Source organism: Lissotriton helveticus, chromosome 9 (genome assembly GCF_964261635.1).
Source record: "Lissotriton helveticus chromosome 9, aLisHel1.1, whole genome shotgun sequence".
Lineage (NCBI taxonomy): Eukaryota > Metazoa > Chordata > Amphibia > Caudata > Salamandridae > Lissotriton > Lissotriton helveticus.
This window is the reverse complement of record NC_136070.1, coordinates 1,291,210,260-1,291,234,439: the sequence shown is the minus strand read 5'-3', so window position 1 is coordinate 1,291,234,439 and position 24,180 is coordinate 1,291,210,260. Positions and strand designations below refer to the sequence as shown.

Below are 24,180 nucleotides of genomic sequence, written 5' to 3'. Positions count from 1 at the left end.
CATATTGGGAGAAGAGAGCACCTGCACCTTAGTATTGATTAGCAATGGGAAGGCGCTCGGAGACCTAAGGCCAACAAAAAAAGAAGGCGGGAAAAATGAGGCAAGCGTGAAAAAAAACAGGCAAAGACCACCCTAGGGCTGACAGGTCTAACACTAGCAATGCCCCTAGACACCTCATTGCTGTTGTGTGTGAGTCCCTCTTGCATGTTGATGCATCGTCTGCATAGCAGGGAAGTGGCTGTGGCCAGGCGGTTCATTGCCTTACTTTGTTGCTGCGCACGTTGCCTCTCTTTGCGCCTTGCTGACATGTCCTGGTCCAGTTTACTGCACAGAAGCTGCACTGATTGTGTCATGTCCCGCATCCCTGCAGCCATCTCCTTGTTCACATCAACCAGTTCTCTGATGCCCCTCCCTATGTCTTCCACATTTGTGTTAAGGTTCATCATCTGGCGTTGCACAGACTTGATGGCCTTCCCCTGCATCCTTTGGATCTTGACCATGCTACCCTCCAGCCCACGGAAGACACTGGGACCCTCCACATGTGCTGCAACACTGCTATCTCTGGGCCTGCGGGGTCTGGTACCTGTACGGGCACCCTCTGCACTGGACTGCTGTGTGGCCGTGCTTCCTTCCCCAGCCAAGGTTTGAGTGTCATCCCCCTCCATGTCACCAGCTGATGACTCCATTTGGACTAGTGGGGCAACTACATGCCTCTTGCTCTTTTGTGATGTAGGTGTGTCAGAGGCAGTGACGCAGGCAGTTCAGGTGAGGACAGTGGCAGAGGGGATCCTGAACGTTCTGGGGATGCCTGCAAATGTGGAGACATTTCAAGGTCTTGGGATGGTGGCTGGTGGCTGTGTTGTTGGTGCACCTGTGTCCTCTGTGACATTCTCTGCACTTGGGCTGCCTCCTGGCTGTCATCCCTCCCTGGTGCTGTGCCTTCCTTCTTCCTGGTACGCCTGCGAGATGTCTTGACTGTGGACATATAAGCGTACATTAGCTATGTGCTCCTGCCTCACAGCATCTACAATGAAATTATTCTCACTGAAACACTGTACATGTTGCCTGCGCTTGATTATGTCTGATACGATTAGCCTAACTTGTTGCTTGCTGTGCTGTATGACATGGTGTTTCATTTAATGACTACATGTCCCATGATGCATGGCTCCTGTATAGTGCTACCTCTACTTGACTGGGGTTAACTTTGCCACATAGGGAAAAGGGAAGGTGATGGGGTGGGGGTGATTGCCGTGCATGAGTCTTACCTTTTCTGGTGGCAGCTCTGGCTGAGCTGTCTGCATCTCTCAGTCCACAGATGCTCTCTGGTTCAATGGTGGACCCCACCAGCTCTTCCAGCTCCGTCAGGGGGGGGGGGGTGCACGGTTCTTCCCTCCTCCAGTTTTGTTTGCCTCTTTGTGGAGCTCTGCAATTTTTTTCTTAGTCAGGCTCCTCAGGTCATACCACCTCTTTTTCAGGTCATCTATGTCACTCCTACAGCATTCACCTTTGCTTGTATTTCCAGCCAAATCTTCCTTTTGGCAGATTCAGCCACAGTCAGGGACAGCTTGCCAAACAATTTCTGGTGTTCCTTCACCACCTCCTCCACGAGGACCTGCAGCTCCATGGTGCTAAATTTAATTTTCCTCGTCCTCTCTGGCTGTTCCTTTTCACTGCTGCTTGCCATTGTCAAAGTTTTAAAGCACAAAAGTTTTCCTATGGCTCAGGGACTCAGCTCAGCTTTCACAGCCTCTCCAGAAGCTTCTAATTACTTGCAGCTGCCGGTGTAGCCACTTCCTGGTAGGGAGGGGGAGGGTGGTAGCACCTGATTGGCTGCCTACTTAAGTTTCACTTTTATTTGCTTTCCGATTCGGAATTTACCGAATCGATATTTACTGATTCGGTATTTACCGAATCGGTATTTCCCATTCATTCCTATGGGCCTTTTGGCCCATAGGAATGAATGGGAAATACCGATTCGGTAAATACCGAATCGGTAAATACCGATTGGGTAAATTCCGAATGGCAGAATCCAATTTTTACCGAATCGGTAAAAGATACTGATTTTTTACCTACATTGCATTTACCGATTCTGAAATATCGAATCGGTAAAATTCGGTATTTTAGAGTCGGTAAATTGCAATTACCTACATCTAGCCCTTAGTTATTAAGCTGGGGCCTCTGTGCCCCCATAGCCTTAACTAGGACCATCATTCTCTCACTGCAGTTAAACTCTCCAGCAATCCCAGCCCATCACATGGACCTCAGGTTAGTGCACTAACTGGTACCTCTCGTTTGGTACCCCCTTTCTTCTTGAAGGACACACTAGCAATTGTAGTTTGAATGTGAAAGCCTTGGCTAAAGGAAAAGGATTCCTTGTATATAGTAACACGTTAAGGAGAGATAAAGATCTCAGATTCATCTGAGCAGAGGCTAAGGGATAGGCGCTCAGAATAAAGCACGAGGGTCTGCTCAAAGGCCCTTCACATGGACTTCAATGTTTGATAGTAATTCTAGTTTGATATGTTTCATTAAGGACTCACAAGTCAGGTTGATAGTTAGGAATTCAAGTATGATTGTCAGAAGTGACTGTGTTCTTGTTGCAGAGTACCTCTCCTGGCTTAAGGACTGAACCTTCTCACTAGAACTTGAGGGGTCCTGCTCAGAAGTATTAACCATCCACCATTATTTTCTCAAGACCTCCAGGTACACCACAACCATCACTCCCTCTCTCTCCCACTCTCCACCCCATCCCTCCTTTCCCCAAGGTTAGTCACCGGTATCGCTCATCTCTTCTGATTCTAAGGATTAACCTCGAAGGGGAGGAACATATTTGCTTCGCCTAAGTCCTGGGAATTCAGGTGAGTGGCCCTTGGTTTGATAAGGAGCTCTGCTCCTAGCTAGCACTTTCCTTCCATGACAAGATATGCGGTATCTACGACAACTTCACATGCCAACTGAACCCCCTAGCCTCACAGATCTCCTTCAAGATGATGACCGCATTCCAGGAACCCCCTAACTTGATGGCTCACCATCACCCAACTGCTACTGCCATGCAGTCCATCTACTCAGAAGTCCCATCTTATCATTGCATGCACTTCCCCTTTGCTAGAGGACTCGAGCCTATCTACAACGCCCTCATCCCGATCCTCAACAACTCACTAACCACAGACACCTTTTCTGGACACATAGAAACCAACCACCATTCGGCCATTAATGAAAACGCCCCACAGCAGACACAGCCCCAGCAGATAATTTTAGATCACTCTCTGATGAGAATCTCATCAAGAGACTAGCAAACCACCTGAAAGACAACCACCTCCTGAGGCTTCAGATCAAACCACAGCACAGAAACAGCCCTCATCCCCACTACTGATGACCTCCGAACCATCATGTACGTAGGCAACACCGCGGCATTCATCTTCCTTGACCTCTCAGTGGCCTTTAATTACCCACCTGATCCTAATCCACAAGTCAGGATTTTGAGAAAAAGCCCATGATTTAATCGCTTTTTCCTCACAGGATGCATGCAGAAAGGTAGCCTACCACGCCCAAGCCGATCTGCGGTGTCCCCTAGGGATCATCGCTCAGCCTCACACTCTCCAATATCTACATCGCCTCACTTGCCAAGATTGTATGAACCTATGGAATCAACATCATTTTATACACCAACAACACAGAACTCATCCTCTCTCCCTCTCCCAGCACACAAGCAAAGTTCATGAAGTGCATTCCTGGTGGTCACCTGATCCCGGGGCCACACCAATCCTATCCAGCCAAGCCAGGAACCTTGTAATCATATACAATAAACAATAAACTACTGATGACCAGCCAAGTCAACTGGATGAACTCTTCCTGGTTCCGTAACCTCAAGATTCTCAGGAAAATCTTTATCTGGCTTTCTCTTGACACCTGCCGAACAATCACCGCGGCACTCATCACCAGCAAATTAGACCATGAAAATGCACTCTCCATTGGAATCTATACCCAACTCACGACGCAGCTTCAGAGCGTTCAGAATACAGCAGCCAGACTCATACTCAGCATTCCCTGCACCCCGACCTCCCCTCACCTCAGAGACCTCAACTGGCTCCCCATGCACAAGCGTGCACTGTCCAAATGACTCACACACACAAATCACAGCACAGCCTAGGCCCCACTTACCAGAATAGTAGCAGCAGCTTCCACAACCCCACCAGACACCTCCGTTGAGACACCCTGCTGCTCCGTGCGTTCCGCCGCGTCTGATGGATGGCTTCTAAAGCCTGGAACGAACTCCCCCAACATCTGGGCTGCCACCTCAGCCTTTGAATTCTATTACAAGACCGAAGGCTCAATTATGACTTAACTTCTTTACTTATAGCTCTCGCAACAAAGTGAAACATAACATAACATGGACGCAAAATTATATGCAAAAGTATGAAGGAGGTCAGCTGTGTAGATCAGCTGTGACCTCATGTGTGATCCTCCAATCAGTGAAGAGTCTCTGGTATAAATATCCCTTCTGAGCAGCAACGGTCCTCTTCTTTGCTGCTCTAGCAGAAATAAGTATACGTTTATTTTATTTCATCTGACGGTTTATTGTTAATATGCACTGTGTTGTTGTGTACCTTGAATTTAACTCATTGAGTGAAGTGTGTTTTCCTTCTTGAATAAATATCCTTTGTGTGGGAGCACGTGAATCCTCTGGTGCCCCCTTTCCTTCCCAGAAGGTACCCTGTGACTCAGCTGCTTCTCTCAGCAGGTGGCCTGTGACTCAGCTGCTTCTCTCAGCAGGTGCCCTGTGACTCAGCTGCTTCTCTCAGCAGGTGGCCTGTGACTCAGCTGCTTCTCTCAGCAGGTGCCCTGTGACTCAGCTGCTTCTCTCAGCAGCTGCCCTGTGCCTCAGCTGCTTCTCTCAGAAGGTTACGTATCTCCCTAGATGCGTCACATTGTAAATGGGCCGCAACCTGGCGCATTGTTTACGCCGCCACTGCATCATAAAAAGTGACGCAACATCGGTGCAGTAGTGTCGCAAGGGGCTTGTAAATCTGCCTGTGGATTCCAAAGCCTATGGAAAAACCAAATCGCAATAAACCGCATACAGAGCGCCCCAGACCTATTCTCACACATAAATTGGCATCTACTCCAGACATTGACCCAGCTATGGTCGCCTTCCTTTCTCAAAGAGGTAAAGATTCCAAAAAGGGATTGATAAAGGGCTTAGACGTTGGCAGGATAAATTATTAGATATCCTGGGTCCTTTGACTCAAATTTTAGAAATATCGGAAGATGCTGCGCTTACAGGCACTCCTGTCAATTTGCCTATTCTCACAGGTTGGAGCCAACGGGCTATCTGTCTTTTGGGAAAAGCTAATGCGGCTCTATCAGCGGAGAGGAGGAAAACTATCCTTATGAGAATAGACCCTAAGCTGGCAGACAGGGCACAGAGGGCACTTGGTTCTGAAGCTGAAGGTCATCTCTTTGGTGATCACTTTGTCAAGGATAGATCTGCCTTCTACAAACCTTCACCTCTGTGGTCAAGGCCCAACAAAATCTCAAGGTCTTTACCTCTAGTGTTTTTCACAGAGAAAGAGCTCGCTCCTTCGTTTTTTTTTAACAGAGCTTATACAAACCATCCTTTTATGCTCACAGAGGTTGGCTCACACCTGGATTAGGTGTAAAACCAGGACAGGCTCTGTTCTATCCGCAAAAAATGAAACAACTACAGAGGCAGTTTCCAACGGGTAGAGTAAGATCTAGTGCAAATACAGGTAGGTCATGTTGTTTTAAATCTTTTTTCCCCAAGAAGGATGAGTGGCAGACTTTCTCTCTTTCTCAACAACTGGAGACACATTACTTCAGACCAGTGGGTTTTACAAACAACTCAGGGGTATCGGATAGAATTTTATTCCACTCCAATCCAACTGGTATCTCCTTCTCCAATGAACTTCTGTTCCCAAGAAACCGATCTAATATCTCACGAGGTTCCAGGGGGTATATTATCAAGGGGTTTATCTCCGCTTTTTTGGCTTTAAAAGCCAAGAAAGCGGAGATAAAATTATCTCCCTATTACCAAGCTGTCGCTAACACCAGTTAGTGACAGCTAATAGGAGATAGCGACCATCTTGGGCCCCGCTTTGCATGTCAGTGATATTTATCACTAATGACATGCAAAGTGGGCGTGCCAAGATGTTAGCGACTGGAAACAGTCGCTAACATCGCTATCTCCTATTACCAACTTTTGGAGATATTCGCGCTAAGCGCGAATATCTCCAAAAGCTAACACCTGCCCTGAGCAGTTCTTCACCATGTTATCCAATGGGAGGTGGATAACATGGCTAAGAGCATTTGCTCGATAATGCATGAATATCGCTGACTTTTCAGCGATATTCATGCATTGCGGCCGTTTTTTATCGCATTTGCGATAAACCTTGCTAATAGCAAGGTTTATCTGCGATAAAAATCGCCGATGTGCGGCGATAAATTTTGTCTCTAAACAAGTTAGAGACAAAAATTATCGCTAGTTGTTGGTAATATGCCCCCAGATTTGTTATCCAAGGAAGCAATTCAAGAAGTCCATCCACTACCAGGGGTTCCACAGCAATCTTTTCCTAGTAAAGAAAGCAGACGAAGGGTTTCGACCAGTAATAAACCTCAGATCCCTGAACAGTTTTGTTTTTTACAGGCATTTCAAGATGGAGGGGATACATTGCCTAAGAGACTCTCATCAGCAGAACGATTGGGTGATCATAACAGATCTCAAGGACACCCAACTGATCCTCACCCTGGACAAAAACTCCGGAGCGGTGGAAGAGAAGTTCCACCACTGTCTCACTGCAGTAATAAACTGGATGAAACTACATCACCTCATATGTAATAGCTCCAAAATAGAAATTATGCTGTTTGGAAAGTCCAATGTTTTTAGACCTACCCAATGGTGGCCCTCTGACTCTGATGCCCCACCCACTACAGTCGACACTGCCAAAAATTAGGAATAAAATTCGACCCCACACTATCTTTTCACAATCAAGCACTTCCCATCGCAGGCATGTGTTTTCAAACCATAAAAACCCTCCGAAAATGTTTTGTACCACACTCGCTGCCTGCCAGGAAGACTGTTGCAGTGGCACTAATCTTATCTCTTTTGGACTACTGCAACAGTCTTTACGCAAAAAAACGGTGTGAAAAGACCGCAGGTGGTCCAGAATTCTGCGGCTAGATTGGTACTCGAGCTCCTCAGAACTCTCCCTCAGCTGCGGCACTCCAAGCACTTCACTGGCTACCAGTTCACAAAAGGATTCTCTTTAAAATCTTGACCATTACTTACAAAGCCATAAGTGAAACTGGACCAGAATATTTAAGATCCAAAGTCAAGCCCTATAACACCATACGGACTTTGCGGTCCACATCAGAGAACCTGCTAACTGTCCCCAAATTCAAACTGAAAACTCGGGGTGGGAAGACTATGGCTGTACTGGGGACAACAGGCTGGAACGCCCTACCCACTCAGCTGAGGCACACTCATACGGAACTCACATTCAGGAAGCTCCTCAAAACATGGATCTTTGCCACCCCAGACCACCTAGCGCCATCTCTAATTTACAATATCTCTCTCTCCGTCACCCCTTCCTCTGTTAAACACCGCCAGACGCCCCTATTCTGTCCACTGAGCGCCAAGATGCTCCTTGGAGTGAACGTTGCGCTATACAAAAACTCTTTCATTCATTCATTCATGCTGATTTATCCATTCCCATTCATCATTTAAATTCTTGTTACCTACAATTCATTTTCATTTGGCAAGGCCACAAGTTTCAATTCCTCTCATTACCTTTTGGCCTGTCTACAGCCCCCAACTGTGTCTCCAAACTCCCTGAAGCCATTTGTAGAATTGTTAAATCTTCAAGGAGTACGATTAATTATATACCTCGACGATATATTAATAACGGCCAACTCCAGGAAATGACTACAAACACAGACAGTGTGGGCAGTATATCTTCTCCAGAATCTAGGGTTTATAATAAATAAAAATAAATCATTTCTAATTCTGTCTCAGACAATTCAGTTCTTAGGTTTCTTGATAGATTCTAAAAATACAGCTCACTTTCTTCCTCTGGAGATCAAAGTAATCAGAAAAGAGATGTGTTCTGTTCTAAGTTTGCAAGAAGTTATGTGTGGTCTCTCACCTTCGCTGTTATGAATCCTGGACTCCTGCTTTTCGCCCTTCAGCAGTATCCCGACTGCTGATATCTTACAAGAAACCTTACTCTCCGTGTCTCCTTCTACTTGGACCAGGTGGGTTAGAGGGATCATGGCAGAGGTGGGCATAGACATTACCGTTGCTTGGCGCCCATTCAGTCAGAGGAGCTGTGGCCTCGAAAGCCTTTATTTCAGCAGCCGCCTGGAAGATATCTTTAACCCCTTCCCTGCAGGGCTATTTCCCCCGCTGTGCTGGGGGGAGGCGGGGGGGCGCGCGCATTGCCACAGTGCTCGTGACGAGCTCAGCTCATCATGCAGCACGGTGGCGCTGTGCTCATGACGAGCTGAGCTCGTCATGGTCACACCTGTTTCTTGAGAACGTTCAGCACAGCGGGGGAATTAGCCCGGGGTGTGAGTGTTGCAGCCGTTATGAAGAGCTCAGCTCGTCATGAGCATGAGAGGGGTTAAAGCAGCAAATCCACCGAGAGAGTCCCCTTACCGAACATTCTATTTTAAACCAAATTCAACCAGGGGAGAGGAGTTGGCCTAACGGCTAGGGCGCTCGACCTCGGACCTGGGGAACCCGGTTCGAGTCTCGGTAATGATGCCAAAACCTCCTGTGATTCTGGGCAAATCACTTAATCTCCCCGTGCCTAAAATGAATGTGTGTCCTCATGTAACGTAACTGGTGCTATGTGAATGAATGAATGAAATTTTATTTGTAACGCGCAGCTATGCCCAGTGGGCGTCAAGGCGCCTACACCAAAATGTAAAGCTGTTAGCAGACAGAAACAGAGCCTACTGGTATGCCTTAATAAAGAGCCAAGTTTTCACTGACTTCCTAAAGAGATCAAGGGAGGGAAGTCGTTTGATTTCAAGGGGGAGTGAATTCCACATCAGAGGTGCCAGTATGGAAAAAGCTTTGGACCCCCATCTGGCCTTCTTGGCTCTGGGGATTACCAGTTGGTGTTGCTCGCTGGATCGTAAACATCTGCTCGGAACATATCTGGTAAGTAATGAACCAAGGGCATCAGCCGAGCCTGCAGTTAAAGCCTTATATGTGAGGCAAAGAAGTTTGAAAGTGATCCTTGACGGAATGGGGAGCCAGTGGAGGTTCTTCCTCGCTAAGGTCATAGATGACAACCAGGGCAAAGCGAGAGCAAACCGCGCTGCAGCGTTCTGTATGACCTGTAGACGCTGGAGCAAGCCCTTGTTGGCCCCGGCGTACACTGAGTTACAGTAATCGAGCCTTGAGCCAACAAGGGCAATCACCACCTGTTTCCGCGCCTGTGGGGACAAATAGTGCACAATCCTTTTCAGGGTCTTGATGACACCCCAACAGGTCGCCACCGTTCTATTCACCTGTAGCTCCATGGAGAGCTGGGTGTCAAAGATGACACCTAGGTTTCTAGCAGATTTGGTAGGTATAGGGCAGCTGCCTAAAGAAGGGGGCCACCAGTCATCTGACCATATGTCCTGGTCCTTGCCAAAGACCAGGACCTCTGTCTTGTCCCCGTTCAACTTTAGGGAGTTGGAGACCATCCACTCTGCAACAAGTTGCAAGCAGGCCCTAAAGTTAGAAGCAGTTTCTCTGACAGAGTGGGTCAGGGATACCATGATCTGCGTGTCGTCCGCATACGACACTACCTCCATCCCCTGAGATCTTACAAGTCTTGCAAGGGGGGCCACGTAGATGTTGAACAGGGTCGGACTCAATGCCGACCCCTGTGGCACCCCACATTGCAAAGACTTGGCAGGGGAGAGGTATTCACCTAGCATGACACGTTGCTCTCGATGTTGTAAAAAGGAGCTCAGGAGACTGAGCGCTGGTCCGACTACCCCTGCCTCCCTTAACCTAGATGTTAAGGTCAGGGGAGACAGGGTGTCGAAAGCTGCAGAAAGATCAAGCAGCACCAGTACGGTGGAGAGACCCAAATCTACTTTTCTGCGGATGTTATCCATGACTTTTGTCAAGGCAGACTCCGTGCTATGTAGCTTTCTAAAGCCATGTTGGGACCCATCCAAGAAGCCGGAGGCATCGAGGAAGTTCGAGAGATGGAAATTCAGGTGGGTCTCCAACATCTTAGCAGGGGCCGGCAGCAGAGAGATGGGTCTAAAATTTTTCAGCACTCCCGGGTCTAAGGTGGTCTTTTTCAGAAGCGGCTTTACGATGGCTCTCTTCCAAAGTGATGGAAAAATGCCCTGTTCCAAGGCTCCATTCATTACCTCAAGCATCGGGGGGAGAATGATCTCTCTGCAGTTTTTAAGTACCTTGAGGGGCAATGGATCAAGGGGAGATGAAGATTTGGTTTTATCCAGCAGGCTATTGAGATCTTCTAGCGTAAGAGCCGGGAAGTGTTCAAGGGACTGAGGGGAGTCTACATTCCAAGCCTCCAGACGTGTGATTTGTACGGAATCCTCCAAACTGAGTAAATTCCTCTGCGTCTTTAGGGCTATGTAAATATCGTCTATCTTTTTATAGAAAAAGTTCGATATGTCATCACATAGCTCCTGGGAAGCAACTACTGGATCAGGAACCTGAAGAGAGCAAAGGGAGTCTACAATTTTAAAAAGCTCTCTGGAGGATGTTAACGAACAGGTTAAATTGGAAAAATAGTCCTGTTTTTCCTTAATGATACGCTTTCTATACTCCCGTAGTAGACTCTTGTAACCTTCTCTATCTTTTGAATCCCAAGATTTACGCCAACCACGTTCCTTCTGTCTACATTTTTGTCTGAGCAACCTCAGATCGGCAGAGAACCAAGGGGCGGATGGCTTCTGTCTAGCTGCAGATTTCAAGGAGGGGGGAGCTAGCTCATCAGCAGCTTTGATAATGGCATCAGTTAAATCTTGAACCGAGTCATCAACCTTCTGTTTAGTTGAAATACTGATGTTGCAGACAAAAGGTGCAAGTGCCTCCTTAGTGAAATTTTTGAAGCTCCTTTTAAATTGTTTTTTACCAGTATCGGCCGTAACCTCAGGACAGGGAATGTCTAGGGACAGCGGGACTGCTAGATGGTCAGACCATGTAATTGGTACCGGTAGACCGACTTCTAGTCTAGAATCGTTGGAGAAAATCCCGTCAAGGATGTGCCCCGCCTGGTGGGTCGGGTGAAGAACATGTTGGACAAAATCACATGCCTCCAAGGAATTAAGCAGAGAGGAGGTGTCTTTTGATGCAGAATCCTCTAAATGGAAATTGATGTCGCCCAAAATGGTAAAATGAGACCTACCAAAGTAAGGTTCTAAAATTCTAAAAAGTTCTGGGCAGAAATTAACTCTAGACCCAGGGGGTCTATAGAGTAATATGCCGGAAAAGGAGCTCACCGGAGTGTGCGTAATACAAAAATAGAGCGCTTCGAAAGGATCTGTAGACACTGATAAAGGTTTTATTGTGCAGGAGAAAGTAGATTTAAAAAGAATGGCTATGTAAAGCGCTCTGATACCCGATTCGGTTCGGGTCTAGTACGCGGTATATAAAACTCTGCAAAAAAAAATTTAAAATTGATAATATTTCTTCTAATGCTATTGCACAGCTTTAAACTTGTCATAATTGAGCCTCCGGTCTTGTAATAGAATGTAAATCGTCCCCACTAACATTACAGGAGGTTTGGATTCTATTAAAGACACGGAGGTGAAGATGATTCCACCCTACCCTCCTGAATAGTTAACAATACTTTTATCTTCCAGCTTGAATGCAGTAGGCGGATCCCACCTTGTTTTCGATGGATGCCTTTTCAGATGGAAATTTGCTAGATTATCTAAACAATTTCTGCATCTTTGCTTCAGGACAGTAAACAATAAAGCAGTAAAGGAATATTTAATAGCTCTATTGGTTGCCTAATTAAATTGTTTATCATAGTAAGCAGTTATTTATCTATACCAATGTAGTTTTATAAATTGTATTCATCCTTATTTCTCTTTATTTTAACGTTAACGCTAACCTAAGTCACAACTTTAACAGTGACACAGATGAACTTGTATATTTATTGAGTTCATGTTTTATGATATTTATTACAGTTACAATGTAATTGATTTTAACAAATCCATACAATAATTTACACCCCCCCCCACACACCTCCATACCTGATGAGCCGGCCCTATGTTCCCAACCCAACAATACTTTGGGATACCAGCTGTCCCACAAGCCTCCAAGCACAGAACACTTCCTGTCCTTCTTACTTCCCTTCCACTCCCTAAACTGGTGCCCTGCCCACCCCCACTCCTCTAGCAACACTTTACCAAGAGTCCTAACCTGGGTCGGACTGGGCTATCAGGCAGTGCCCGAAGGGCTGGGCTGACCGGTCAGTGTGTTGGCCTGTTTTTTTAGCTGTTAATGGGCCTGTTTTATGTTCTGCTGGGCCAGTTTTTACTGTTGGTTCCCTGATATTACCACAAACACTGCCTGCAGCAAGCACAAATGCCTGCAGTCACCCATACCTTGCAAAACACCTGCACAGCATGCATGTCTTTACAGGTTCCGAACATGCCAAATTTGATAATATAGGCCACTTTTTTAGCTATTGAATTCACTATTGCGGGCCACTTTTATTTTGCTGACCAGGCTTTTTTCTATCCCATTGCAACCCTGGTCCTGCCTCCTTCCACTGCCCAATCACAAGCTTCATATAAATGTCTTCCAACAACATTCCAAGAATCAGCCGATGTTCGGTCTTTCACGGAGGCAAGGATTCAAACCTCGGCCCCAGGTTTCAAAGGCAGCACTTCTTAGTTTCTAGTCTGATGGTGCCCAGGCTGCAGGTGTGCTGAGACCCGCCAGCGAAGGGGACCTTTTCAGCAGGCAGGGATAGTAGTCATGATGGCTTTGTAAACGATGCCGCAGATTTTGAAGTTGCTGTGAGAACGGAACGCGAAGCCAATGGAGTTCCATCAGAATGGGGTTTAGGTAATTGTAATTAACGTTGCAAGAAGCAAAATACCATTTCCTTTCACACACCCCTTAATTATACGCATAGGCTGGTGTTTACAGAGCATACCTTTCATATGTTTCCCACAAGCATACTGCCTTTCATGTGTGTTCTCCGGTGCAGAATAAGATGGTCTTTTCGATGGAAAGTTTGGTCACAATCCGTGCAGCGAAACGGCCTCTCTCCAGTATGGAGCCTGTAATGCATTGTTAGATTGTACTTTGTATTGAAGGTTTTATAACATTCGCTGCACTGATACGGTCGATCACCCGTATGTGTTCTCTGATGCCGATCGAGAGAGCTTTTAATACTGAAGCATTTCATACATTCGAGGCACTGGTACGGCTTCTCTCCGGTATGTGTCCTCATGTGTGTTTTAAGATTCGACTTGTTGAAGCCTTTCCCACATTCAGTACATGTATACGATGTCTCGTTCAGATGGCCACTTTGCTGTCCTGTACAAGGCATTTCACTTCTCACAGGAATATCAGTGTTCGTGCATTCTCCAGATATTGATGACGAGCGTACACCAAAGTATGTCTGACTGCCGACCGCCCTTTCACAGTAAGTATTGTTTAACTGTTCAAGGCCCCAACTGATTCCAGACCAGGGTTGCCTTTCAGAGGTTGTTCTCAGTTCAGGGTCCCTAATAATACCATGTTCACCTGTTCTGTATGAAGCTTTCAATGGTGCTGTTGTATTAATACAGTTTAAGTATTCACCTCCACTTCTTTCTGTGCTTAAGTCTTCATTTTCTGTAAAATTAAGACATATATTAGTAGCTATTCACAGGAAACACTCAAGTTAAGAAAAAACATATTGACCATGGTTTATGCCATGACTTGAAATAAAGCCATTCGCTGAAAGTCATTTATTTCACATTTCTATATTGCGCCACTCTACCTCGTAATAGGAGTCAGAGCGCTGCAAGCAACAATTGCAGGGATCCAGATCCCCGCCAATGGCGGGACCAGGATCTCTTTACAGTTCAGTGAGATACAAAACAATGAACTCGGAACTTAGAAATTCTGCATCAGTGAGGAGTGAAAGCACACCTCCTGCGTGAATCAATCAATCAATCAATCATATAATTTGTAAAGCGCACTACTCACCCGTGAGGGTCTCAAGGCGCTGGGGTGGGGAATGCTGCTACTGCTCGAAAAGCCAGGCTTTGAGGAGTTTTATGAAGGTCAGCAGGTCTTGGGTCTGCCATAGGTGGATGGGGAGGGTGTTCCAGGTCTTGGCGGCGAGGTGGGAGAAAGATCTGCCGCCTGAGGTTGCTCTATGGAAGCGGGGAACTAGGGCGAGGTCGGCGGAGCGGAGCTGGGCGGGTGGGGGTGTAGAAGCTGAGTCGTCTGTTGAGGTACGTTGGTCCGGTGTTGTGAAATGCCTTGTGTGCGTGGGTGAGGAGCTTGAAGGTTATCCACTTGTTGACCGGGAGACAGTGCAGGTCTCTCAGGTGGGGTGTGATGTTGTAGTGTAGTTCCTATCTTCCCAATAGGCTCTGCGCATTGGAATAATACCTACAGCAGTAAAGGCCTAGGCCAGACGTTAACTAGGTCTACTACTGTCGATACTAGACTTAAGTTTTGGGTTTGCCAGCGTAGCTCAGAGTTCGCTAGAAACTTTCTCGAATGTTCAGGAAAGAATTAACTCCCCTGATTAGACAAGAAGGGATTTAGTTTCTGACAACCATAGAACATGACAACTTTGCTCTCCCCTAATCAAGAGTGTATCTCCAGAGTCGTGTGAGCACAAGGCAATTATTTTACTCAGTCAGTACGTGCATTCTTAGTCTCATCAGATTGTAGAGAAAAGGAAGAGACGGGCGTGTTCAATAAAAAGGTGTTATTTATTGATCAGTCTCTTTTCTCGTACAAGAGAAATGGATCGATATTATTGCGATACTTATAGTTAAGTAAAGTGCATACATTAAAAGCAATAGTATAAAATAATACTGTAAAAACATTGATATGGTTTCTGAGCCATATGATGTTTAAAATGATTAAAATATATTTACATACACATATACATTTGACTAAACGTACTCAACTGGCGTTTCTAAATACGCCTACCCCGTGTACCTGACCTAAGTCTAATGCGTGGGCGGGAATAGAAAGTTACAGTTTAAGTTAAGTTTGTTTTTGCCAAGTGAATAACTAAAGAATTCTCTGTGAGGGGTTATTCAGTTCTGTACCTGGAAGTTAGGATGAATGAGGAATGGTATCTCTTTCTCTGCTCTCGATATTCCAGGCTGCCTGCGAGGGCTGCCCGAAAACGCCGGTGCTGGATTCTCGGCAGGAGAAAGCAGCGCGTCTCTCAGCGCGTCAGGAAGGCGGGGCTGCTGCCAGCGGGGTCTGCTCTGCTTCTGGGCTTCGGCAAGTATGGCTGCTCCGTCTCGTCACCACGCGTGTGTTTGCATAGGGCAAGATCGGCAATATTTATACCTTTAAGGTGCCGAGATTGACGTAAGGATGGACATAGATACGTCAATAAAGATGTCATACGACTTGCTCGTTAGCACATTCTTGTACTGAAGTTCTCTGTGAAATCAAAACAATGGCCGCACGGATTTTCCAGGTTGTCATAGGTTTGATTTGTTATGAGAACGTCGTATGCCTTATCAGGGGCTGGAGGAATGTCGCTTGTCTAATTAGATCTCAAGCGTTATGACCTAATCAGATAACACGTTCCTGTGCCGTAGTGTGACTGCGTCAGATAACGGTATCTGCATCATGGGGGCTTTTCTTGCCTCATGGGCTGACTGTTAGTTAACTTGATAGTTAGTTTAACCAGAATAGGGTCAGGAATAGGGGGATCGATTCAGAACCTATAGGAATACATGACACCCACTCCACGCTAACTATGGTCATATTTACTAATCTATGCATAGTATAACATACTATAGAGTATAGTGTATACCTTACCACCCCAAAATACATAAATGCATTTTGAAATTTTCAAATATACTGAAAAATTGCAGTCATATATATTGTATGCACTTAAGCTATGAATTAAACGCTAAAGTAAACACGCATTTGTAGACATTATTGCTTATTTGGTATATGAGAAATACACATGAAATGGCTCTTAATATGGCTATACAGAAAGAAAGTTCGAGACCATTTCATCACATAATAAAATATTTGTGAACATACCAGCGGGCAACTAAAATTTATAAAGTATCTAAAAATAGAAATCTTAGTTCTCTAGGAATAGTTTCTTACTTTAAGCAGAAGATAAGTGTCCCGAAAATGTTGTAAAAAATAATTTGGGGCTGCTAAAAAATTGTTGTCCGTGAACTGGTGGGAAAAATTGTTCATGTGACTTTATTTTTAAAGTTGAAGGCCGAATTCAGGGAACGCCGTGTGCGAGCTTGCTCAAAAGTCTCTATTTCTGTTCTGGAGAGAACATCATATCATTAAGGCTTTCGAAAAAACTGTCAACAGCTTCATGGGAAAGTTCCACTAAGTCGGAAATAGGTGTAACCATGCATTCGTGCGCATGATTGTCTCCATTGACATTCTGATTTGCATTGCTGACAGAAGGTCGTACCTGATCGATGCTGCTTTCATCTTGAACTTCACTACTCTTCAATCGTAGTGGTGAAGATTCCACGAATGCCGTCATCAGGATTGGCAGCCTTTGAGGGCAGCACAAAGCGTGAACCTTGGTAGGAACCAACAATGTATCTGCATCCACTGGCGCATCCGATTGTAGCGTCAGACAGGTGTCTAACACGCATTCTTCTCCGCATAGCAGACACCTCAATACAGGTAAAACACACCTTTGCCACATTGGTCGAAATGATAGAAACCAAGTCATGTTCAGGTCTCTAAGCCGGGAGAGTCCCAGGATTTTTGATATCCGGTCCCGGTATCCAATGGCTAGGATTGTATCTTCCATTGTCGCGAGAGTTTGATCTGTGACATGGGTTGCCATAACGAAAAATAAGGACTAAGAATAGGATTCCTGCAATTAGTCCCAGGATCAGGGGAAGTCCGCCAAAAATCGAATGGACGAAATCTGGAAAAATACCCAGTATGGCTTTGAATGGTGTTAATGCCATCGAAAATACTGTCTTAAATACCTTTGAGACCCCAGTGGTATCAGAAATATTTAAGATTTCGCTCAGGATTTCCGCGAAGTGTACGGGGGAATTAGTTGATAATAATGTATGTATCTCTGCAGTCGTCCTTGCGACTTGTAGATCATACATTTCTTTTGATGACGTGAGCCTTGTAGGCGTCTGAAGAAGCACTGTTTTCATTCTGCTTAAAGTATCTATTCGAATAGAAGTAATTTTCAAATTGGGCCATGCCCTTGCCTCCCTGTCTGGAAAGGAGCTGGGGAACAAAGAACGTCCACAGCACTTGACCTTCGCAGTCGTAGTGACTAGATAAGGAGTCCCGGGCATAAGACTAACACATCTGCGGTCTACAATAAGAATGTAACTCCCATTATAGAGTCTTTGAAAGAATGGTTCTATTTCAGTTGCAGGTGTGCCTTGCTGGTGACATGAAAGGTTGTACGAATTCCCTTCACAGGCTCCATGCAAACTAATTCCGTTACACAGAAGCGTGCCGCTTAGTGACATAGCACAATTGTTGCCACTAAGAAACACTTTCTATCCTTTATTACTGACACATGCATGTGAATAGGGCAGGTTCCAAGTTGTTTTAAGGTACCCCTTCCCCAATTTCTCGTACATGCCAGCCTGTATATATTTTTGGCAGTATTGAAACCTGAAGGTTGAGATTGGAATATTTATGATTCCGTGGATTATCCATTCACTGACAGGTCGTTCTGACATTGTCATTGGTAATCTTTCTAGTTTTTCAATGCTCAAGATTGTATAATCAGCACCCTTTTGCGCCATACCGATTTGTCTATCAGTAAGGTTAAAGATTTGGAATAGTGACGTTGTGTTGATTAAACGCCAAGGCACATAGCCTGAACGCAGATTTTGTAACGTCCAGCCAAGCTGTACAATAGAACGCAATTGTGACTGACCATGTTGTAATAACAGTAAGTCTTGCGATAATATGTCGATTGCTGAAGACACAATGCTGTCCAATGAAAAAATTCTGGAGGACAGAGTCATTAACCCATTGTCCACTACAGAAAGTGATTTTTCCAAATTAATACGGTCAATTTCCCGTATTCTTTCTGCTGTTTCAATTTGATTAACCCTACAGGCCTCATTGTATGCTGCATATACAGAGGCTGCTATGAAACGCTTTTGACGCTGTTTGCGAGGTCCCATTATGAAATCACGCAAGTCAGCACCATCAGTAAGTAAAGTTAGGTGTTGCTTAATTTCAGGCAGTGTGGAAGTTTGTAGCCATTGAAGGCATAATTTGCCCACACTGTAGGTGGTTATTATCCCTGGGTGATGTCTTTGAGGATATCTAGGGTCTGGCCTGTTCATTTTGAAACCTTGTGTTTTGTTCAGGAATCTGTCTTGACAGTTATTAGTATCTGTGGGCCAGATTAACCATTGTTTCCAATCAGGATGTGTTCTGTTTTGGTTTAATATATGGTTTACGTCTATCTCTTCATCTGTATCAGAGCAATTGCTAAACATTGTTGGCTTTGGAATAGACGGTTTAATTAAATCTTTGATTTTGGCTAAGCCAAGACAGGTGGTTTGTTGAACAGTGTCATTTAAAAATATCATTTGTTCTGGGATCATGCAAGCTCTAAACAAAGCTTCTAAACCCTGTACTTGCCATTCTTTTGTACCCCAAACACTTTTCAAATCAACATTTTTGTCCCAATAATCAAATCCAAAGGTATTCATTTCTTCGAAGAATGAATCTGAATATATCAACTTTGTGTTGGTTATCATGGTTTTCATCCCTGTCTTGTTTGACAATTTAAAATAAAATGTTTCAGCATTACTTGTGTTAAAACCTGAAAAATATGAATATTTGTCGTAAACGGTTCTTGAGCTCCCTTTTGGAGGTGTTGCACAATGTTCCCATTGATTATAATTTAAAACATTTCTAGGTTGTGCAGATTTATGTAAAAAATGGTTACCATAGTGGTTATAGCAATACATACTATCATAATTTGTAGAACCTTGCAAATAATCATGTTTTGTAAATTTAGCAGACATTACTAAGTCAGACATCATGTTATTAATGCTTTCGAAGTCCCAATCATCAGCAAATGAGTTTGGTTTTGCAAAGTCACTCAAGGAGATCTTGATTTGGTGTGGATATTTCAGGATCTCGACCGGACCATAAATTTCATAGTCAGTGTTGTCCCAGGCTACCCCACCAGGTATCGGATTGGCTGTGAAGTTGGCTGAAGAAAGTTCTCTTTTCTCGACGTGTGAAGATGTGTGTGGTTTGAGGACCAAGTTGATGTTCTGACTTGCTGTGTCCATTTTAGCATATTTTCCCTCAATGAAGCGTCCCAAAGTTAATACCATGATGAGCCAAAGTATGAGGATAAATGCACCAAAACCCACCCAAAATTCAATCCATGGAGAAATCAGATATGTTTCTTTCAGTTGGTTCAAAAGTTCCTTAGCTTTGTCTTTAAAGGATTTTGATGATGGCTGTGTCTTTGATTCACTGAGGCTTTCAGAGGAATCATCGAAGTTGATGAAGTAGCCGGATGCAGTTCTGTCAATTGTTCCAATTGCTTCAGGATTTTTGTTTCTTGAATTGTCACCTGGTACTTCATTATAGATTGGTGTGTCTCTGCTAAATGTTTTTATTTGGGTTTTCAGAGGTCTGAGTTCTATTGCATTATTGCATAGTCCTTGTTGTTCTTCTGTAGGCGTTTCGAATGTGATGAGCCTCTTCGTTAGGACCTCTGTACTGGTAGCAAACCTTGGTGTTCTGCTACTTATTGGGAGTCCACTTGGCCTACTGTTTGTTATCGGCCACATGTTGTGGTTTTACCAGGTCGATGGATACAACTCGGTTCTCCTTTTTACCAGCAAGTGGCGGTAGTACAACTGATCTTGTCCCGTTGACAGACAAGACAGGAACTGCTTTTCTGTAAGAAGGCCCAAATTCCTTCTTTACCGCGATCTTCTCCCTGACTAGATCCCCGACTTTTGGAATCCAGACAGGTCTTGCTGGGACCGGTGGTGATTCTTCAGTGGTTGTTGGCTGTTGTTTCAACTGTATGTTGCTCAGGTCTTTTCTTGTTTTGTTTAAGTCCTGCAAAATAGCCAAACGGTCTTTGACATCAAAGCTTTTTTCTTTAACCACTGAAGTCTGACTGTCGAGGTCAGAGATAATCATTCTAGTTCCAAATAATAATTCGTACGGACTGAATCCCTTCAGAGAATTTCTTGGCAAGTTATTTAGACTACGTTGGACACTTATTAGATGTTTGACCCACCCAGCTCCCGAACCTAATTTCCTTTCCGCTATAGATTGCTTTATGCCTTGGTTTTTTCTTTACACCATCCCGTACCCTCAGGAAGGAAGTGAGAAGATTCCCGCTGGACTGTGCTCATTCGGCCATGTTTCCCCCCAGGCTGGTGGGCTTGAGTGAAAACAATGGTCGAACGTAGCATGCTCTTAGCGTATATGCCATTTAGACTCGCAAATCTTTGTATAACAGTCCGGACGTCAGCCGAGTGCTGAGGATCTACATTATAAGTGGAAACTAGCCTGTATATGTTAATCGCAAGCCCTGCTTTTTACTGGTGATATTATCTGCCTTGATACGACGAGGTATTAAACTGTTTCTCTCCCCACTGCGATCTCTGTTGCAGTTTGGGCAGTTTTTTACAAACATTGTGTGATGCAGGCTCATGCCTGGCCACCAGTACCGTGATTGTAATTCTTCCAGAGAATCTTTTAATTTAAGGTGTCTGAGACCCTCGCCCATATGTGCGTCTGCGATTAACAAGTTTCTCCTGTCCATGTTTGGAATCACTCTATCCCCCACTCCAGGGATTCGAGCAAAAGGGACGGAGTTTGCATCGATTATGTATGTATAATTGAGTGGATAGTTGATCGGTAACGCTGAGCAGTCGCCTTTTGATGACGTTTTCACCGCCAGCACTGTTTCACCGTCAATGTATTTTAATGTACGCTTTTTTCGAACTACGGGAGCCGATTTAGTGGCTGCCGCTGCGGCTGTTTCAGCCAATGAATTCCCCACAACGTGAACGCCATCACGCTGATGACTCAGTGAGTGAGTCACGTGAGTCTTTGGTAGTTCTTTTTGCAAAAGAGCTATTTGTTCCCAGAGCAGTTTCTGCTTTATTGGTGCATCTGTGTCATCTTTGTAACCGTTCTGAATCCATGTCTGCAAATCCTTGTTATATGATTTGACGCAGTAATATGAATCTGACACTATAAGTGTCGGGAATTCGCGATCCGCATTATCTAGCGCCATTTTCAATACTATTATTTCAGTTTGTTGTTCTGAATTAGTTTCAACTGAGTGTGTTTTTGTTAATAGAGGTCTTAGTTTACCTCCGCGCCACACTTCTTTTGTAATCTCACATGTGGGGTTGTATGCTTGTTCTCCCCAAACGGAGGGTTGAGCATGTCCGTCTGTATAGATTACACAGGCGTAATGTCGTAGAGGCAGAATGTCGATTGGCAGAGGATACGTCTTTTCATATTTTAGATTTTTTAATTCTTCTAGTTCTATTAGAAAATTGTCAACCAGGCTATACTTGATAATTCATATCCTACGTATAAGACCGTTAAATGGGCAATTCTGGATTTTTTAAAGTTGAATTTGTAACCCTCTGCAGCGAACCCAAGTATTCTGGTGTTCACTCTTTTCAAGTGAGTATCCAAGTCATCATCTGTTAAGTAAATGTCATCGACATAAGATAATGCTTCATCATCATATAGATGTAGTAATTCTGTTACTCTCGCTGAGAATACCCCCGGGCTGTTCTTGTACCCCTGGGCTAACCGACAGAATTGCTTTTGAGTGCCATTTACTGAGAATGCAGTTAAATATCTGCTCTCTGGTGCTATGTTTTGACAAAAGAATCCATTGGAGATGTCCAAGGTAGTTTTGTATTTTTTGCGCACTATGTTATTCATTAGTGCAGCACTGTGTGAGTTTTGCACTGCAAAGGTTTTGCAACATGTGTTAAGGTGTCGGTAATCCAAAACTAGACGATATGAATTGTCTGGTTTGGAGACCGGAAACAAAGGATTGTTCATTTGTGAGGTGCAAGTTTCAATCACCCCCTGGTATTCTAGCTGATCTAGTATTTCATTTACCTGTTTTTTAGCTTCTTGCTTAATTGGGTACTGCCTTTGTGCAGTAGGTTGTGATTTTAACTGGATTTTGTGAGGAGGAGAATCCTCATCCCATCCTACATGATTTTTATATAAAGCAGGTGCTAAGGCCACTGCCCACTTTCTAGCAAGTGTGTATTTTTTATGAATCGGGATTTGATTCGAGAAGGCAGGCATAATTACTTCTTCGCCATGAGGGCACTCCCTGACAAACTCTGGTGGCCAGTCTTTTTCAGCTAGAAGGATGTCATAACCCTTGGAGAGGTTATCCCAAAATAGTCCCCTTATTTTCCTAGTCTTATCTCCCTCTATACGTAATGTTATCTCGTATATCTTGTGGGGTTTGCTAACTCTGGTGTCTGCAGTTTCCACTTGAAGATATTCATTCGTGTCCACTGTCTCCAGATGATTCATAAGGACTTTGCGAGCTATGCTCACTTCTGCTGCGCTGTCTAGCATTGTCTGAGCCCACTCTCCGTTTTTCAGTTGTGTCCTCAGTATTCTCGGCATTGTTAACTACCTTGATACTGGCTACCTTCTTTTTTGGAAATTGTAATTTCTTTTTTTGTTGAGCAGGTTCCTTGTCTTTGGACTTGGCGTGCTCTTCTCTTTGTTCTGATCGTCCTCTTCTTTCCGATTTCTGCGAGGAAGTCTGAAAAGATTGAGAGGGACGTGTATCAATGTCTTGATATCTATCAGGTTTTTTAATATTATCCCTATTTCTAAGGTTATATCTTTTCCCAGAGGGGTCACTCTGGGGTGACCTGTGTCTCTGGTTCGGAGATTTCTCCCTTCGCCTAGGAGACCTTCCTCGGGACTGGAATTTCTTTTCTTTTGGATTGGATTGTTTGTTTCCATCCCAGTTCTTTTTTGGTGAATTATTATTAAAAAATATTTTTTCTGGACTTTCAGTCAGTTGCGGTTTTACTGGTATTCCACCTAAACTATCTCTACCTAGTTCTTCATAGGATTTTTCTATGATTCTGGCAATTTCAGCTGGTTGGTCTGCTATATCTGTCTCTTTTAACCTCTGGCGGATCGCCACGTTTGCTGCTTCACCTTTTATGTTGGCTAATAATATAGCCGAGACCTGCTTGAAGTCTTTCAGTAATTTCATACCAAGAGTTAAAGCAGGTTCTGGACCGTATTCGTCTTGAATTTGTTTTAGCACATCAGGTATTACCGAAATGGATGGAACACCGTGCGTTTTTGTGTAGATTGAAGCAAAGACTGTACCCCAAGTGTCACAGTCCTCTATGTGTGGTGCGATTCCCATTGGGAGACATATAGTCAGAATCCTGTGTTTTTCTAGCGGGGTGGTGTCAGGAAACACCGCCTCTATTTGGGTGATTTTCTGTGCCAACCAGAATGGTATCTGTTCCCGTTTAGCCGGAACTTTACCTAGGCAGGATTGGATGTTCTGTGGTGTGATTTTATTTGTGTTCCCCTGGTGAGGGGTCAGCTGTGGAAGTTTAATCGCTGGCTGAATTGTTGAAGTCCGCATTACATACTGGACTAATTGTCTATGAATTTTTAGTAATTGTTTTAGCTGTATTAACAGCTCTCCTGTAGACATTCCTTCGATGTCTGGGTGTGGTGTGTATCCGGCTAAGACCGGCCACGTTGCTCCTGGTCTACCTAAAGGACCGAGCCTGGTGATGTGATTATTATGTATTAGGGCGCCATCAAATAAGAGCAAATGCTCTTGGAATTTGAGTGGTACTTCCACCTCCTCGAAAGGAGTGTAAATGTCGGGTGGAACCTCTATTTTGTAATAGTGGAAGTACTTTGTTACAGCATTTGCTGCTGGAAAATGTATCCATGTATAGTATACC

General features: G+C 44.4%; 1 protein-coding gene across 1 annotated transcript in view; it reads right to left on the bottom strand.

Annotated features, from left to right (window-relative positions):
• Positions 1 to 12,160: 12,160 nt before the first annotated feature.
• Positions 12,161 to 24,180, bottom strand: part of LOC144782519 (zinc finger protein 212-like) — a 128,951-nt gene continuing 116,931 nt past the window's right edge. Inside the window, exon 8 of the mRNA XM_078661925.1 lies at positions 12,161 to 13,858. Coding sequence (XP_078518051.1) covers positions 13,176 to 13,858 — 683 coding nt within the window. The 3' untranslated portion in view covers positions 12,161 to 13,175. The remainder of the gene's footprint in view (positions 13,859 to 24,180) is intronic.